The sequence below is a fragment of the Dermacentor variabilis genome, chromosome 6, assembly GCF_050947875.1.
Source record: "Dermacentor variabilis isolate Ectoservices chromosome 6, ASM5094787v1, whole genome shotgun sequence".
Taxonomy (NCBI): domain Eukaryota; kingdom Metazoa; phylum Arthropoda; class Arachnida; order Ixodida; family Ixodidae; genus Dermacentor; species Dermacentor variabilis.
This window is the reverse complement of record NC_134573.1, coordinates 177,929,279-177,948,340: the sequence shown is the minus strand read 5'-3', so window position 1 is coordinate 177,948,340 and position 19,062 is coordinate 177,929,279. Positions and strand designations below refer to the sequence as shown.

The following is a 19,062-nucleotide window of genomic DNA, read 5'->3' as shown; positions in this document are numbered from 1 at the left end:
GTTACGATCCTTGGCTGTTTGTTAGGTTGTGATACGTGGGTGCAGGTTCTGGTAGCCAGTGCGACCGCCGAAGTCTGCAGGCGGACCTGCAGCGAGAATTCAGCCCTACGTACCACAGAGCGCTTCGCTGGCGCGCACACGCCCTTCGACGTAGACGGATGCGATCGTGATTATTCAGTTGCGAGCGAAACGGAGCCCCAACATTCGAGCGCTTTACTTCTGTGTTCAGAGCTCGTGCTGCATAGCAGCGCATTGCGTTAGAACTGGAAAGCAGTGTTGCACTGCATGCTGTCTTGCGACAGTGTTCTCATTTAGTGCACGCTTGTCCGTTGGGCTCGATCCAGCGTTTTCCGGCCAGTGTGGGCGCTCTCTAATTCGAGCGTAATAAATGACCATTCACAGCAACTACGTTGCGAAACTAACGAGTGCTGGATGCATTGCAGCTTCGTTTTGTTTTGATTTTTCGTGTTTGTGAACTGCAAGAAAATTCAGTTTTACTTGTCCCTGACCTCAGCTTTTACCGGCGTCCAGAAAAGTAATGAAACGCGATGAGGAAAAAAGAAAAAGAAAGAAAGGCTAAGCAGCTGAGTGAAAGTAATAGAAAGACAAAGAGGAACTATAAGTCCACTTAAATTTCCCCATATGCGCAGGAAACCATCGAATTTCAGTTCTCATAATCCCAATATTTTCAAAAAGTTCAGCTGCAACTCCAGCTACGTAGCCTTTATCAAAACACTGAACTGAAATCCGATGGTTTCCTGCGCATATGGGGAAAGTGGACGAGACTCGGTTAAACCTCAATGAGGTTGCTCATGACTTGGCACGAGGACTTGCTAACCGTGGCAGTCACAACCGAGCCGTTCACCATCAAGCCATGGAATCTAGAGATCATTTAATAACATACAATGACATTACCAAACACTGCTATTTACGACGCAGGCAATTCCCATTGCCACATTCAAAACTGAACAGGGCTCAGGCAGTCTCACTGCGCTTATTGCAAACAGGTACATATCCCACACCGTACACCATTAATAAAATATATCCAGAGATAAGATGGACTGCAACGATTGTAATGGCATCATTGGAATCAGACATATGCTGGCGGGGTGTCCTGCGACTCTCCCCAACCTCGTTGAAGAATGGACACAGTGGGAGAAAAGGATTCAAAGCCCATTGTTTCAGGACCAACTAAGGGCCGTCCAGAGGGCCCATGATGTCGCTGAAAGGCTTGGCCTGACAGTGCCAACGTGGGAGCGGCCGCCCGCCTTGGCTTAAGAAGTCGAGCCTCCGGACCTCATGGCAATAAAAGTTTTCACATGTACAGTAGTAGTGGTGGCGACAGCAGCGGCGGCCGCCGCCGCCGTAAGCTAACTATATGTTCCATAAGGCAATTAGTTCAAAACTTAATCAGGGATTTTCTTATAATTAGTCGATTATGCATTTCAATTTTATTTGTGCAAGTAATGTTCGGCTCTTCGAGTAGAACAGCTGTTGGACTAGAATTGTGCTATCTGGCACGGGCAACTTAAAAAAAAAAAAAGAAAATGTTCACTGAAACACCCTGTATATGTAGAAGTAGAAAAATATAGAGGCTTAAATCCTGTTTGGATGAAATGAAGGCCCGCCGTGGTTGCACGGCTATGGGGCGTTGCGCTGCTGAGCAAAAAGTCGCGGGATCGAATCCCGGCCACAGCGGCCGCATTTCGATGGGGGCGAAATGCCGGAACGCCCGTGTGCTGTGCATTGGGTGCACGTTGAAGACCTCCAGCTAGTCGAAGTTTACGGCGTCTCCCACTACGGCGGGCCTCGCAATCAGATCGGAATTTTGGCGCGTATAATGCCCCAGAACTTATTAAATTACCGGGTTAATGTACTGGCTATTAGTGTATCGATTAATTTTATATGTTAACACAAGCAACTTAAACAAGAATTTGTTTCCCTGAAAACTGTCAGTGTTTATATGGACGTCTGGACCAGCGCTATGCGCGCGCGCCGGAAATTTCGCTGCCGAGAACGCTAACTGGCCACAAGAAGGAAAAGCCACTAAAGAAATCGCTAAAACTCTTTCTGTTTCCCCTTGCTGTCGTCTTCGTGCTAGAGAATAATGTCAAAACATTCGATGTCATCACTTCATGGCCACCCGCCGTGGTTGCTCAGTGGCTATGGTGTTGGGTTGCTGAGCACGAGGTCGCGGGATCGAATCCCGGCCACGGCGGCCGCCATTTCGATGGGGGCGAAATGCGAAAACACCTGTGTACTTAGATTTAGGTACACGTTAACCCCAGGTGATCGAAATTTCCGGAGTCCTCCACTACGGCGTGCCTCATAATCAGAAAGTGGTTTTGGCATGTAAAACCCCACAATTTATTTTTTTTTTTCATTTCATGGCCCACTCGAACGCCCTCAATAATGTCTCGGTGGCTTCGCGTATTACGTAAAGTACAAGCATCATCATCAGCAGCAACAGCAGCAGCAGCGGCAGCAGCAGCCTGTTTTATGTCCACTGCAGGACGAAGGCCTCTCTCTCTACGATCTCCAATCACCCCTGTCCTACAAGCAGCAGCAGTACAGCAGTAAGAGCAGCAAGAAAACAGTGCAAGCAAACAAATAACTATAAACAATGAAGTTCTCGGCCAGATGCCGAAAACACGCGGAAGCTTTTCGGCCACGCCGTTACACCGCCGTGACACACACACACACACACACACACAAATATATATATATATATATATATATATATATATATATATATATATATATATATATATATATATATATATATATATATATATATATATATATATATACGCACGCTACGTCGGTGTACTGAAGCGACGGGGTCTGCCACTCGGTCGACCGGAACACCACGCGCACGCTCCGGTGCGACGCGGTGGTTAGCGCGCCGCTTTTGCCCAACCCGCGAAGATCGCGGCTTCGACCGCCGGTCGGTTCGGAGTCATGTTCGGACGGCCTCGTGTGGCGGGCGCCGCGTGATCGCTTTTGTTCATCGCCCTTGGAACGTGTTGCGACTTAATGAATTTCTCGCGCTCTACTTCTTTTAATGTACATCGGACGGTTAGAAGCGTGATACCGCGGTGGCGATTGGCGGCGAAGGCGCTCGCTCCCTTGTTTGGGGGCGCTGTGCTCGAGCGCGGCCTAAGCCACCGGATCGTGCGCCGCTCAGTACGCTCCGGTTGACTGCGGCCACGAAGAAGTCTGCTTGCACGTATCTGTGGTGGTGATGCATGAGTAGGATGCGCATTCTTTTTTCTCCTTCTCTCTCTCGTGCGGCAGATACCTAGTGGTTTTCGCACTGGTGCCTCGAACACGGGGATTAAAGAAGGAACGCATTGAGGAGATCGTTACAATCAGTTCGATGTGTGCTCGCTTCCGTTCAGTATAGCATACTGTAGTTTCACCTATACTAAAAGCCTACAAATAGGACCGGTTACGCGTGCGAAACCGGGAATTATTACTGACCCGCTCGTAGAGACCACGGTTACGCGATCCATGCTAATTTCGGCAGGCCGTTTTCGGTATCTGCGAAGCTGCTCATTACTGCTACGCGACCCCCTGCAGTTCCTTCGTCCTCTCGTGACTTCCTCCGCCGGGTCTTTCTCGTCTTCGCGTCGGTTCCGGGCCTTACCTTATATATACATGTTACCGCAATCCGGAACGGGCTCACGCTGAGTGCCTATTAGACGCGCCAGAAGCCGAAGCGGAGGCAGCGCCGAAAAGCGAGAGACGCGAATCGTCTTGCACGCTCGATTACCTCATCAACGGGGCCCGGCGCGGTGCAAGTCGACGCTCCACGCCGGCGACTCCTCTTCCACCTGCAGCGCGCTCGGCGGACGGACATGTTTCATTGATGGATGCTGATTGCAGGGCGGCCTCTGTGTGGAGTAGCCGCTTCTGCCATTCAGGCCCCCGAAGAATAAGACAAAGCGGGTCTCGCTCGTCCCGACGTGTCGCCGAGGCGGCGCCATTTGAATACGAAAGCGAGTCTGGCGACGTTCGGAAGGAGGGAACCGCTCTCTTCATCTGCATTTCGGGTACGGCGGTGGTGCGTGTGCCTGACGCCGCTCGCAGGGGCCAATTTCCCACACGTCATTCGAGGAGATGAGGGGGGGGGGGGGGGGGGGTCACGGCTGCGCCGCGTGCCGAGCGACACGGAGAAGTGGCGCGCCTCGTTCGGGGGACGACGCCGCCGACGACAAGAGCGACGTAGCCGGCGCGCCACAGGGGACGGCCGCGACCGAGCCGAGCTGGTCTACTGTCCGGGACAAGCGTCACGACGCGTTCGGGCCCGCGTTTCGCCGCCCGTGTACACACGCGCGCACACTTCGGTCCGAGAGAACGGTCTCGCTGACATGCTTGGCGTCGGGCGGGCCGCCTGAAGCTTTCCGGCCTGTGTCTCCCGGCACGTCGCGCTGACAGATCAACGTGTCTCGCGCGCGTGTATCGCAACAGAAACGCGCTGTACCGCCTTTCGCAAGCGCCTCCCCGAAAGTGACCGCCACAGTGTACTACTTCCTTCGTTGCGCGAAAATCTAAGAGCGCGCCTCTGCATCGCTCTTTGCGGCATGGCTGACGCGTTATCACACACTGCATTGTGCATGCCGGCTGCAGCATTATTTCTTTTAACTCGTTATTTCGTTTAACTCGTTCGCATGTTTTCGTGGTGGTCGGCGATCGAACTTTCACCGCCGATGCAAGGGGCGCGTGCTCTCGCGCAGCCAAGTTACGGGGCGCGTTCGTCGCCAACCGCCGAGTGTTTTAAAGCGAATGCTTTACTGGCCGCGAACTTGCGATTTCGCCGTGGCGGTGCTCCGAGGAGGCACATGACGTCATAACGCGTGCCTCGCCGCGGATATTTCCTCTCTCTTTCTCTCGCTCCCTAGTCACTATTGCGCATGCGCCACTAGTAGCACGGAGCACAGCACAGGTGTTCCAACGTTGCGCAGCTCCGCGCCATTTGCCGCCGCCGTTTTGTATGACGTCACACCACGTTCCTTGTCGTTGCGCTCGCCTCCGCTCGCTTTGCCAGCTGCGTCTCATGCCTGATAACACGTGCGAGGGTTGAAAAGGAGAGCTCGCGTGCGCCGCAGCCACAGTTGAGGTGGTAGTATGGACGGCGACAATTCTGATAAGCAGGACGAGGCCTGGAATCGACATCGGAACGAGATGAAGAGGAAGCGAACCGCCCAGGAAACAGACGAACAGCGCGCCGGAGAACTGGCTAAACGCCGCAACATAGCTGGACAACCAGACTAACCTGGACTTGCAGTCAAGATTAACCAAGGCTAACCAATGTATGCCTTAGCTTTCGCGACGTATATCTTGGCATGGCCGAACTAAGCCACTGCCAATTCCTTCTTTTTTCTTTTTTGAATCTCGCACACGTGGTGCTCATCGCGCGAGAGCTTTGGGGGCGTCTGTAGATGCTGTGGTGGAGCGATGGGAAAGTGCAGCCTTCCTTTTCTCTCGCTGCCCCTTTGAAGGCTGCGGGAGAGGGCGACAGGAGAAGCGGACGACAATTACCTTGCGCGCCGGCGCTCGCACCGCTTCAGACAACATGCATATGACGATTCATTTTTTGTATGTAGAGCCACCTGTACTAACGCTACAGACGTGCTGGTTGACGGCATTCTTCTGTACAGAATTACTCAATGAAACTTGGAACGCTACCTAAATATTCTCATTGTAACAAATATACGCCTTCATAGGCATCATTCTTTTAATAAAGCGTATAGCTTTCTAGAAGCATCCGGCTATCCACTCACATTGACCGTCATCGTCAATGGTTGCTGCACATTATTATTATTATTATTATTATTATTATTATTATTATTATTATTATTATTATTATTATTATTATTATTATTATTATTATTATTATTATTATTATTATTGTTGTTGTTGTTGTTGTTGTTATTATTTTGTTGTTCTTGTTGTTTTATTGTTTATTAAAGCCACGTATGATGGTGCTGATAGTATACATTGTTAGATTTTTTTTTTCATACGTGTTGGACCTCCCCGCTTGCTCATTGCGATCTCGGGAGCAAGGGAAAGGGGATGGAGTCCTTGAGGATGTGTAGTTAAAACGTGCATCAGCAGCGGTGACTCCTTGAGATATTTTATAAGGGTGTCTAAGCTTGTGTGTGTGTTTGTGTGTGCGTGTGTGTGCGTGTGCGTGCGTGTGCGTGCGTGCGTGCGTGCGTGCGTGCGTGCGTGTGTGCGTGCGTGCGTGCGTGCGTGTGTGTGTGTGTGTGTGTGTGTGTGTGTGTGTGTGTGTGTGTGTGTGTGTGTGTGTGTGTGTGTGTGTGTGTGTGTGTGTGTGTGTGTGTGTGTGTGTGTGTGTGTGTGTGTGTGTGTGTTTGTGTGTGTTGTGGTTCCCCGTTGGGTCTTATGGGTAATATATGTATTCTCCGTAACTTCATTTCTATGAAGCGGCCAGACAGTGAATCCAAGTAACCCACAGGGGAAATTAGCTGCTACGTTTAATTGAAATGCAGAAATATTGTCACGTTGTAGTGACGCCGAAGAATCCAAGCGCTGTGAAACGATGTGTCAGGAATCTGGCTCTCTCTATCAGGCGAACTCGTGCTCAGGAGGTCAATCAACGCCCAAAGAACAACGATGGCGGCGAGCACCGTCGTCGGTCGTCGAAATCTGATCAATGGGCCAATTAAGCGCGTATGCTATTTACGCATGGATCTCAGTACATTCCAGAATAGCCGCTAGAGCTGGCTTGCATCCCAGGATGTACAACGGCATTCGAATCTCGCGCGCAGTCTAATCAGACGAGACTTCCGTTACAGAACCCGCGACAACGCTCAAGAATTTTCGCATAGAGTATACAGGCGCGTGTTGCGCCGAGCCACAAATCGGTATCGGTGCCGATGCGGTGAAAAACGGCCACCGTCAAAAACCGAAACAATGTTACGCGTGGTAAGATGAAGGAAAAGAGAAATGAAAGGGGACGAAAAGACAACTGGCCGCAGTTGGACGGCGGGACGATACGGGCAGCGTTACGCGTGTACAGTGCTCTGCGGATGAAGCTACCGCGTGCCTCGAATCCCCTTATTCTTCGAGCTCCTTGCGTATGGCGAGGGTCTCCAATTTCGTAGCCTTGATGCCATTAGCTATAGCATACGAGGGCTAGCAGGGCTGGTGCAAGTGCAGCGTTGCACTGCTAAGCACGAGGTCGCGGGTTCGCTTCGTGGCCGCAGAGGCCGCATCTTGATGGAGGGCGAGGTGCGAAAAACACTCGTGTGCTTAGATGTAAAGAACACCCCGGTTTGTCAAACTTAATCCGGAGTCCCACACTACGGCGTGCCTCATAACCAGATCGGGCTTTAGCGCGTAGAACATCGGAATTTTGAAGCAACCAAATGTCCAATAAAGTGGATGAGAGGATGGCCGCCGTGGTCGCCTAATTGGTAATGCAACGCACCTGTAATGCGGGAGAAATTGATTTGGATTTCACCAAGGGCAAGATTCTTTCTCTATCTTTCTTTTTCTTCATTTTTGACATTCATTTCAGCCTTTCAGTTAAACGTAACGGGTAATTTACCCGATATGGGGCGCTATAACGTAAAACTGTTCCAAACTGTTCTATTCCATTTCTGCTATCAGCCCTCCACGATTGGTCAAAAACTTTTTTCGACCACGCCCACTTCACGTGTCTGTCACGCGATACCTCCCCATCTAATATGATGTGTAGTCACTGATTATGCATGATTTGACAGAAAAAAAACAGTTATTTTTGATTCGACCCCTTTTCGCCATTAGCCCTCGGCTATTGGTAAAAAGTTTTCGGGCTGCACCCACTTCACCTGCCTGTCTCGCGACGTCACAAAACCGCACAATCTCACCGCGTCAAAGTGACGTGTATGCGATAAAGATGCATTAATATGCCGAACAAAACTGAATTTTCTTCTGAATAGCCGCAGGCTGCCCCGTTCTGAAAGGAATAAAAGATGGCTGCCGCCGATCGCTGAGACGCTGGTTACTCGCACCCGCCGGAGAGCATGGGTGCACTTACGTATAATAAAGCTTCTTGCGTGGCCGTGTAACGTTTTCGAGCCCTTTCGGCGCGTTTACCACCTCATTCTGCCAACTCTTCTTCGCTGAGGGTCAGTTTTAGCGTCATTCTTAAGCTTCCGTTGCATGCCGGCGAGATTTTTGACCAGCCACCGCAAGCTAAGTAAGGGAAAGCCGACCAATCGCAGACACCGGCACCACCCTCTTCATCCGGTTATCGATTTTCAGTGCACTGGCTCTGCCCCAGTGAATCCCTCTCCACTTGAGCGTTCTCCTCGCTTCTTGTCAGCCAATTAGATACGACAAGCCGCTCAGTGTAGGCAATGTTATTCGTTTTTCAAGCAAACAAAAGTGACCTCCTACGAACGAGGAGAGCGTTTGATTGGTCTGTTCAGACAACGCTGCGGGTGACCGCCCGGTGCTTGCGTCGGTGGTTACGCAAGTTTGACGTCAGGAGATTGGAATAGAAACATATCGGAATAGTTTTACGTTATAGGGCCCATGATTTCACTTTCTGCTTTTTTTTCATGTGTTTGTAACTAACAAAAAATGCATCCCGTTGATTCCCCTTATTATTCGCGCTCCTAGCTTCTGTAATCTAACTATAGCAATAACAAATGCTTTCTTTGAATTAATTAACTTTCTCTATTGTCACCAGAGCTTGAATTCACGACGCTGTTATTGAGCAGAGGCGATTGGTTGCGTTCAAATCGGTAATTCTCTCTTACTTCCATAAAATTATATTTCCTAAGAACTGGTTTAGTTCATTGAAGACTCGAGTGAACACACACACACACACACACACACACACACACACACACACACACACACACACACACACACACACACACGCACACACATTTATATATATATATATATATATATATATATATATATATATATATATATATATATATATATATATATATATATATATATATATATATATACGATTAAGGACTTCGTCGACGAGTAACCTATAATTATGTGCTGTTTTCTTTCCTTATGAAACTAACAAACAAACGAAGTAAACCATAAAATCATCCGCTCTGGATATACGCCTCATTCTGTATAGGGAAGAAGAAGAAGAAGACAAAGAAGCGACAACAGAACGGGGGCTGTTTACCTGCGGAAGAAGAGACCCTCTGTTTTGGCAGATGGCAGAGCACTTTGAAGAAGGGGTGCTGGAGGAGGGTCCCGAGGACCCGGCCATCGCGCAGGAAGGAGACCACACCATCCGAGGCCGTCTTGTCCTGACGGCGGCGTCCTCTGAGGAAAGCGTGGAGCAGGGCGATGAAGTTCCCCTGGTTGACGTCAACCCTCTGGTGCGCTCATAACGTATGTAGTTGAGCTATAGCATAGCAATCCACGCGGCATGTTAAGGTGACGTACAGTTTTCATCCCTTCATGCCCACCAACGACGTGCGACACGTTTTTTTCTTCTCATGGCGATAGTCGTTATACAGGACACAAACAGGTCTTTGCGAAATGCCCTTGTCTGTCTGTCAGTCCAAAGGGCCGATGAGCTGGAAAACTACGAAACTGTTCGTTTTGAGCTACCTTGACACGAATCCCATGGATTCGGGCCAATTCGGCTTGGCGGGCTGAAATAGGGTCGCTGTGTTACCGAGCTGTCGAGTGAGCATGGAGGTGAGTTCGGTCAACCCGCCTGCATGGAGTGGGTTGACTCGCCCAACCCTCTTGCAAGGTGCATGTAAACGCGGTCAAGTCGAGCTGAGTCAGCTCTACTTTCGACTCGAACCACTCGCCTCAAGTTCAAGTAAACTAATCGTTTCAGAGCAAGCGCGATGTAATAGCGAATTTTCAGTGGTGCCTACTGTCGAATGCTGGGTCTCGAACGTTAAGGCAGTACCGACTCCGCGCATCGTGTGGCGGCAGGGTGACGCTCTGACCAACAGACGCGCCCCCTGGCGTTACCATCGCAAGTGACGTTTATTCGTGGGCCGAAACGCATGAGGGACCGCACGCGGCGCCAGCATATATGTTGAGAAACACGCATGGCAACCACTGCACCTATATGTACGGAATAGGAAGAATCGTATACACATACACGACGTGTCTATGTCATATGCAAGGATGCTCCTTCACCGATATTCCCTCTGATGAGTGCCATTTTTGCTATCACAAGGATAGTCTGCAAGAACACGAAGAAGTCTGCCTTTTCACTTGGGCACATAACGTTTCAGTAGGCGCAGTGCCAAGATGTAGGGCTCGTTCGCACCGGCGATCCAGAAAAGTCATGCGGCATTTTCATCACATGTGGCGTGCTCGCTGTGATGGCTAAAAACAGAAAACGGTGTGATGTGAACGTCACTTGCAATTCCTCTTATCCTTCGCTGTTCCCTTTCCTCCATTTCCTTTCTCTTACAGCATGATGCTCGCAACTTACCCATGGAAACATGCTTTGTGTTCAGCAGTGATTGTCATATATAGGATGTCCGAGCTAACGTCAACTAAGGTATTAAAAAAAAAGAAACACGGTATGAGATACCGTTAGAAGACCTGCAGTATTCTATTGCCAGAGGTCTGACGACCGAATGCCGTAGATATCAAATCAAAATTGTGCTTTGCACCGTCTTTTCTAAAACGTGTTTTTTTTTTTCGTTGAGTATCTTGGCTAACGTTAGCTCGGACACGCGGTATAGTGCATTGTTTGAGCACCTCAAAGTAACCTGAATTGTTTCTACGCTGCTGCACCCATCACAGTCACATGGACATGCTTTTAAGTGGACGTTGATCTTTCTGTGTGAAGCCAGCGCGCGTCCTCTTCGCTGACGAACATATAGGACACAGCGCCGTCCTGCGCCTCCGCTCTTCTCCGACGGTTGTAGGTTCGCTTCCCGCTGCTGCTGTTCAACCTCACGCTGTGCCTGGCCGGCATGGGTTTGACCGCCGTGTCTGCGCTGTTGCTGCTGCAGTCCCTGCAGTGGCGCGAGGACATCCAGGCCCTGCGACTGGGCGGCCTGGGCGGCCTGCTCATGTCGCACCTCGAGCTGGCACTGCTCGCTGCCGGACTCGTGCTGAGCGCCGTCTCGTGCTGCGGCTGCGTCGGGGCGCTGCGCGAGAACGCCTGCCTGCTGCGCGCCTACTCGGTCGCCCTGCTGTGCCTCATCATGGCGGCCACGGTGCTGGGCACGCTCGTGCTTGTCATGCCAGGTGCGGACACCCGCCATAGCGTGCCGTTCGCCGACGCGTTTGCTGTAGTGCATGGGTCGAACAAGAAAATCCTCGCCCCCATGTTGGGTGGCTGCTGCGATCTTTGAAACTGTGGACCCGCAGTAAACAACGCGCTGTGCTGTAAGCAGTGTATAAATGTCCCACGAACCGCCCACGAAGGTAGCACTTTGTCCTGCGTGTGTTCATCAGTTATAACACCTTGACTACACTGAGCATTTTTAGCTGCCCCGCGTCTTCAATACAGTGACGTCCACCTACGGCAGCTGAATTGTCCTGCGGGGCTTTTAAGACTTTCAGCGCGTACGCGTGACATACGAAACGGAGTAGATAAAGTTCGCGCGTTCACGCAGCCGGTGCCAAGAGGGTCGTGCAGAGGACGCTGTCGGCTACACTGGTGGTGCACTACCGTGACTCCCCAGACGCCCAGCAGCTGGTGGACGCCGTGCAACGCCACCTGAGCTGCTGCGGCATGACAAGCAAGAGCTTCAGGGACTGGAACGACAATATGTACGTGCCGTCTTCCTCCCTAAACGGCCTTGTATCGTGCGTCATCGTCATCGGCATGTGTCAAGGTGTGTCTGACCGTAAAGTCCCAGACGCACCTACGGTGCGCGGCTTGACCTCCGATCTCGCGTGCGACCAGTCATACCAACACCATACACTCCATACCGTATCTCTGTCACAACAACAACAGCAGCAACAACAACAACAACGCATATCAGTCATATGACAGCAAGCAACAGTCATATACCGCACCCAACAAGTTTTCAACAGATTTCATCAGACCATCCCTCGGTCATCAGGTCAAAGCAGTCGGAAATCTAAACACACCAGATGGCGCTCTTCGCTCAGCAGTGATTATATTTGCTGTTGTTGAAGCATAACGGACGTGTTGCTTCTGGTTATTTAGCTGAGCATTGTTATGCTTAGATAACGGTGTTGTTTTGCTGAGCAGCGGCTTACAATGGTAAACAACATGGAAAGGGAGCGTCCTTTTTTGGAGGAGGACAGCAATGAAATTAGTATAAATCACATCTCTACATTTAATACCAAGAAAACCCCTCTTTCCGTAAGAGTATATATTTTGTAAGCCAGAAAAGTCGTAAAAACGGAAAGCGCCGTCAACCTCAAGTTTTCGGACATGGCGTAATGGGTACTGACGGTCACTACTCGGGTTTATGCTTACCCTTGTATTCTCGAACGATCTTCGACTCAACGATCTTCTTGCACTGCACCGAGTTGAGCACAGCGCCGCTCCTAGACTGGTGAAGGCGCTACACTTATCAAGAATTGCCGTGGTTGATCATAAAGCCTAGCGCCCACTTCTATCGAGGGATGGCGCTGTATCTATGTATTCTTCTGTTGGTGAGGTGGAGTTTAGAGTGGTGGAACGTTCTCGAATACGGGGGTCACAATCTTTTATCGCTAAATACCAACTGTACCGTATTCCTTAAGAGGCCGAAGACGGAGTGTAGCAAGTTTCGAGAATATTTGCTCCTCCACAACGGTCGAAATACGAGAGAATTAAATGACCTCGAAAATACTTTGAAATCTATGATGTCACGCCGAAGACTGGCGTTGAGGCTTCGACGCCAAGTTGAATGTGCGGAAGCTTGGCCTTCGTTGTGTGGTAGTGGTAGTCAACATTGTATTGCGAAAAGAAGGGATATAGAGTTTCCAAATAATACGTTATCTGTGTAAACCGACTTAGTGTTTCTGCTAATTGCACATTGGACTGGTTTTCACCGAGCTCTAGCTCAGTTTGCAGCGATGCGGAGCCTTCTCGTGATTGGAGCCGCAGAAAGCCTGCCCCAGCCGAACGTGCTTGAGCTGCTCTTAAAGCAATCCTAGTGGCCACGTGATCGAGTTTCTGTCAGATTTCAGTAGTGCTCCCAGGCGTCGGCGGCAGTGCCTCCGAGCCCTCTGAGCTGGACCGAGGCGCCCCGAACGAACCAGTCGAATGTGTTCCGAGCGCTCGGTCTTGCCCAGCCGAATGCACCGTGAGAGCGCTCTTGGGCGCTAAAAATCGGCCTGTCGAATGCGCTAACGGAGCAATTGTAGCGAACTTAGTGAACTCGCGCATCATTTGCCTGCGCGCCAAGGTCTCGCCCGCCCCTCGCCCACTCGCAGCTACTTCAACTGCAGCGCCGAGAACCCGAGCCACGAGCGCTGCTCGGTGCCGCACTCGTGCTGCAAGAGCAACGCGAGCCTCCTGGCGAAGCCGTTGACGGCGGCCGGCTTCCACTGCGGCCGGGGCGTGCTCAACATGAGCGACTACGAGGCCTGGTTCCACATCAACTGGAACAACTGCGCCGACGCGGCGCTGCACGCGCTGCGCACGCACGCGCTCGCCGTGTGCGGCGGCTGCCTGGCGCTGTCCCTCGGGCTCGCCTTCCTCGACGCGCTCGCGCACACCACGCGCGCCGAGATCGCGCTCATACGCGACTACTACGCGCGCCGTGGGCTGTGACCACCGCGGGTTTCTGTTGGGGGTGGACGCTTTTCTCTGAAGGGGGAGCCAGCAATCAATACCCGAGAGAACGGCGCCTCTTCCTTTGCCGGCAAGCACGGCCATTCTATTTCTTTACGTTCGGAACACCTCATTAAATAGTACAATCTTCCGACGGTTGCTTAAAGGACGTTTGAAATCACAACGCCGTACAAATACACAGGGGAAAATGCCATCGTGAACCTCTCGTGCCCTTTGTGGCTGCCAGGTTGCTATTTATTTATTTATTTATTTATTTATTTATTTATTTATTTATTTATCTATTTATTTATTTATTTGTGTATTGAGCTCAGCTTGGCTGAATACGTCCTAAATTTATTTTTTTATTTTTTCCTTTCTTTTTTCCGAATGCAGTGCGCCGCGACAAGACTATTGTTATGCGACGGGAAACACAGAAAACCGTGAGAAAGGGACGTTTACACGGATATAAAATATTACTACAAAATGTTATGCAGATCCCACGTGCAGTGGGAATCTGTTGTTATGCGAAGCACTTTGCAGGGTGTCGTGCATCGTTTAGAGTTGTGCGAAGCGTTGCCAGACGGACCAACATGTTTGGTTGCGGACGAGTACCCTGCTCCCCTGCCTTCGCTAAGCTTGATACTTACGTTTGCGGCTTTATGGAATAGTTTCCAGAACCCATTCTTACCAGGGTAAATGATTAAGCAGTATGCTGAAGTCTCCCGCACCGACTTGTAACATATTACGGTGCCGGAATACAGACGGCCATAGACATATTAGAAAGGGAGATAGAAACGTTACTTACGAACGACCCTTTGTCCGAGCTGTTGGTGCGTGTGATATGTCACATGGGAGGAACGTGTCGAAGACACGAGGATTTATGTAAACGATGCAGTAAATGTCAAATTATCCTTATCCTTCGGAAAAATAAGCTAGTCCGGATGTGTACGGGAGGTTCCTCGAATAAGTGATGAAAAAGAAAAGCACATTTATAGATTTTTAGAATGGAATGGCTATAAAAAAAATTACGGCAGGGAAACTTTCGGCGCACTGTAGACATTTACTACGATAAGCAGTTTATTCAAAGCTGTTTCTGAAGGGGCTTCTTTTTCGTTCTCGCGGAAAGAGCGTTTTGTTTAATTTCTTTATTGCCATTTGTTTTTCAGTAAAGTGTACATTGATCTCTAATATGTGTGCTAAGTGATTCTCGACCAATTCCCCAGAGTCAATATGCATCATCACCACGGAGGCGACTAGACAACGCTAAACTACAATTACACTATACGCACACTTCAACACATTGGCCTAGGGTGCTGGACGCTGTCCAATCCCGCCATGTTATAAAATTCCTCCATGTTGATGTTTTGAGTCAATCTGAGATGATGTAGCAGCCCAGTGAGCTTATTTTATTTACAGCACTGGACAGTGCCCCTGGACTCCCATGTATACTCTCTCAAATTTTTTTCTCTTGAAATTTTTGCGCTCGAGTGGCCTATTAGTTACTATAGTTCTCGTGGACGTTCCCAACCTCCTCCATTTTTTTTCTCGTGCCTTTGCTTTTTCTCTCCGCTAATCTTTCTGTCTTTCATTTTCCCCTACCCAGAGACTCCCCTTTCACATACAATGAAATCGTGAAGTATTACCTTCTTAATCGCAGGGTTTACAGTTTGCCGCATCCTAAACAGGGCTCAGGCACTTACATTACGCTTACTACAGACTGGTACTTATCCTTGCCCATGGAGACTGAACATGTTTTATCCAGAGACGTATACAGAGCCTTATTGCCAAGATTGTGGTGCTTCAGCCACGCTCGAACACATGCTCTGGTCTTGCGAAAGAATTGAAGACTCGGCGATCAAGGATGCGACCAGGTGGGAGGCTACACTTCGCAGCCCGGACCTGGATGAACAATTCTGGGCTGTCCAGCAGGCTCACGACGTGGCCGTGAGGCTTGGCCTTCCGGTCCCGACGTGGGAGCGGCCCGCTTAGTGATTAATTATCACTACTTGCAGGACCAAATAAAGTTTTCCTTCCTTCCTTCCTTCCTTCCCTGCAGTGCCGGCTAGCAAACCAGAATCTTGTCGGGTTAACCTCCCTGCTTTTCCCACCCCGTTTCTCTCTCTCTCTTTATCTATCTATCTATCTATCTATCTATCTATCTATCTATCTATCTATCTATCTATCTGTCTGTCTATCTATCTATCTATCTATCTATCTATCTATCTATCTATCTATCTATCTATCTATCTATCTATCTATCTATCTATCTATCTATCTATCTATCTATCTATCTATCTATCTATCTATCTATCTATCTATCTATCTATCTATCTATCTATCTATCTATCTATCTATCTATCTATCTGCAACCGGCTTTCAGTTACTTAATCTTTGGCGCATAGTAACACCCATCGGGATTGTCTAACGTTCCAGAAAACTTGTAATTCTATACCTTCGGTTTACTCCATTTCAGGTCTTCTCATCCATATCTATTCTCGTCAGCCCGTGACCACTCAAAATGGACAAAGTAATTGTGACCTTGCTTTACGTAATTTGATAACACAAAAAGCCGTTTTCTGGTACTCAACTCATTATCGGAATGAAATCTGTACGGTTATTCATTTAAATGAGCCTGTAGGTGTAGGGCCATCTGCAAACCTTCCGTTTGCATATGACATTGTCCTGTTCAGCAACGCTGGGGACAAGTTACAACAAATGATTGAGGACCTTAATAGAGAGAGTAGAAGAGTGGGGTTGGATGATTAATATGCACAAAACAAAGATAATGACCAATAGCCTGGCAAGGGAACAAGTGTTCAGGATCGCCAGTCAGCCTCTAGAGTCTGTGAAGGGTAAGCTTATGTAGGCCAAGTATTCACGGTGGACCCTAATCGTGAGAAGGAAATTTACAGAAGAATACAAATGGGTTGCAGTGCATACGGCAGGCATTGCGAGATCCTGACTGAAAACTTGCCACTATCATTGAAAAGAAAGGTGTACAATCAGTGCATTCTACCAGTGCTAACATATAGAGCAGAAACTTGGAGGTTGACAAAGAGGCTCGAGAACAAGTTGAGGACCGCGCAAAGAGAGATGGAGCGAAAAATGTTAGGCGTATGTAAAGCTAAGGAACAGGAAGAGAGTGGTATGGTTCAAAAAGCAAACGGGAATAGCCGATATTCTAATTGATATTAAGAGAAAAAAATGGAGCTGGGCAGGCGATGTAATGCGTAGGTTAGGTAACCGGTGGGCCACTAGATTTACAGAATGGGTGCCGAGGGAAGCGAAGCGCAGTTGACGACTGCATAAGACTATGAAATTGGAAAATTCGCAGGCGCAAGTTGGAATCGGTTGGCGCAGAAGCGGGGTAAGTGGAGATCGCAGGGAGAGGCCTTGGTCCTGCAGTGGACATAAAAGATTATGATGATGATGATGATGATGTAAGTACCCCCCCACCTCCCTTTGTGTGTGCGGTTACATTATGATCATACAAATGCTGCTTTGCATTTTTGCTGACAACTGTCATTATTTCATACCTCTCTGCGTGAAGCGGACGCCTTCAGCTGTCCATCAAACCGACGTACTCCAGAAAAGTCAGTCCAGTGTTGTGCTAAACGATAACATTCTGCAGAAGGCAGTTTCGACTGCGGCACTTTCCAAAAAATAGGATCACTAAAAGTGCTTCAGTGGAACTGCCGCTCTTTATATTCTGCGTCAGTAGATTTAACTTGTTTAACTTCTCAACTAAATCCTGATTTAATTATGTTACAAGAAACGTGGCTAAAACCTGAGAAATCTTTTCAACTGAAATTCTACAGGACATTTCGATTAGACCGTCCTACAAGAGGTGGCGGATTACTTACTCTTATCTCATCTAAAATTTGCCATAAGGCTAAAATTTCATTTCAAGTTTCTACTCCAGAGTGTGAAATCCTAGCTATAAATTTGCTTCTCCCGGGATGTTCTCCTTTTACCGTAGTTAATGCATATTTTCCATCTGGCGTACAGGACACTAGCACACTGGATAGTGTTATTAACTCTTGTGGACGTGACATTGTGATCTCAGGTGATTTCAATTCTCACCATATCTCATGGGGTTTAAGAACAGATTTGTGCGGCACCCGATTGTGGAACTGGTCGTTGGACAATCGCCTCACGTGTGTAAACTCCGGATCTATTACGTTTGTTAGAGGCCGATCTTACTCTTCACTAGATGTTACATTCTCTGGCCCGAGTCTCTCCGTAACTTCTTGGTCGACTATTGATTGTTCGACAAGCAGTGATCACATTCCGATAGTATTTGACGTTGCACGTCCGGTAACATTTATAGGTGATCAGGTTCGCACCTTCATAAATTACAACATTTTTAAAAAATGCTTACGAAATGTTCTTTCATCTCTGTCTGATGCGCCTACAGAACAAAAAACCACGATTATCTGTTCCGCTTTGGAAAGTTCTCAAAAGAAGGCTCAATTTGAGATTGGATTGAATAAAAGAAATTCTTACAGTCCTTGGTGGAATGAAGAATGCACTCGAGACTACAGAAAGAGAAAAGTTGCTTGGAAAAAATTATTGCATAACCAGAGTCCCCAAAATTGGAGTGACTATAAGTTTTTCCAACTGTCTTTAAACATACAGTTTCTAAAGCCAAAGATGAATTCGACTGTAAGCATTTTGATTTCTTATCTAACAATAAAAATAAGCGTGCATTGTTCCGTTTTCTCCGCGGTAGAAAAATTCTTCCGCGTCAAATTAATATTGACTCTATAATCTTAAGTAGCGATGAAATGAAACAATCACTAGAAGAAATCGCGAAGGGATTAGAAATTAGATTTTCTTCTGTCTTGCCAAGTGGTTCTCGCTTACGAAGGGCATCAGATGATTTTACAGAAATCTCCATGTTAGAATTGGCTGAAATCGTGGAGCGACTTCCAGATTCAGCTCCCGGTGTGGATGGGGTAACATCTACTATGATCAGAATTTTATTTAAGGAAGCTCCCTTTTACCTTTTAGCTATTGTAAATCACTCAATTCGCTTCTCATGGATTCCGTCTGCGTGGAAAATTGCTAAAATCATCCCTATTCTTAAAAATCATGGGGAAGGATATACAATAGATAACATTAGGCCAATTGCGCTAACTTCAAATTTGGTTAAATTAATTGAAAGAATTCTATATGCCGGCATGATTAAATTTATACAGAACAAGGACTTGCTTAGCCCCCGCCAAATTGGATTCCGACCATCATGTTCAATTTGGCATGCTCACGTGGACCTAGAAAGTAGAATAAAATTAGCACGGCGACAGAGGCAAATAGGTGCTCTTGTGACATTAGACATTTCCAAA

The 19,062-nt window shown here is 48.3% G+C and overlaps 1 protein-coding gene across 1 annotated transcript; it reads left to right on the top strand.

Annotated features, from left to right (window-relative positions):
* Positions 1-9,206: 9,206 nt before the first annotated feature.
* Positions 9,207-13,717, top strand: LOC142586377 (tetraspanin-33-like). Its single transcript, XM_075697625.1, has 4 exons — positions 9,207-9,374; positions 10,902-11,226; positions 11,598-11,819; positions 13,350-13,717. Exons 1-4 carry the CDS (start codon positions 9,207-9,209, stop codon positions 13,715-13,717), a joined length of 1,083 nt encoding a protein of 360 aa, XP_075553740.1.
* Positions 13,718-19,062: the final 5,345 nt, after the last annotated feature.

What these genes read in the sequence shown, in the direction of transcription:
- LOC142586377 (XM_075697625.1), top strand. Translation starts at nt 9,207, where the DNA reads ATGGCAGAGCACTTTGAAGAAGGGGTGCTGGAGGAGGGTCCCGAGGAC. An exon ending in TGGTTGACGTCAACCCTCTG is followed by an intron (nt 9,375 to 10,901) that starts GTGCGCTCATAA and finishes CGACGGTTGTAG; the next exon opens with GTTCGCTTCCCGCTGCTGCT. An exon ending in GCTCGTGCTTGTCATGCCAG is followed by an intron (nt 11,227 to 11,597) that starts GTGCGGACACCC and finishes GCGTTCACGCAG; the next exon opens with CCGGTGCCAAGAGGGTCGTG.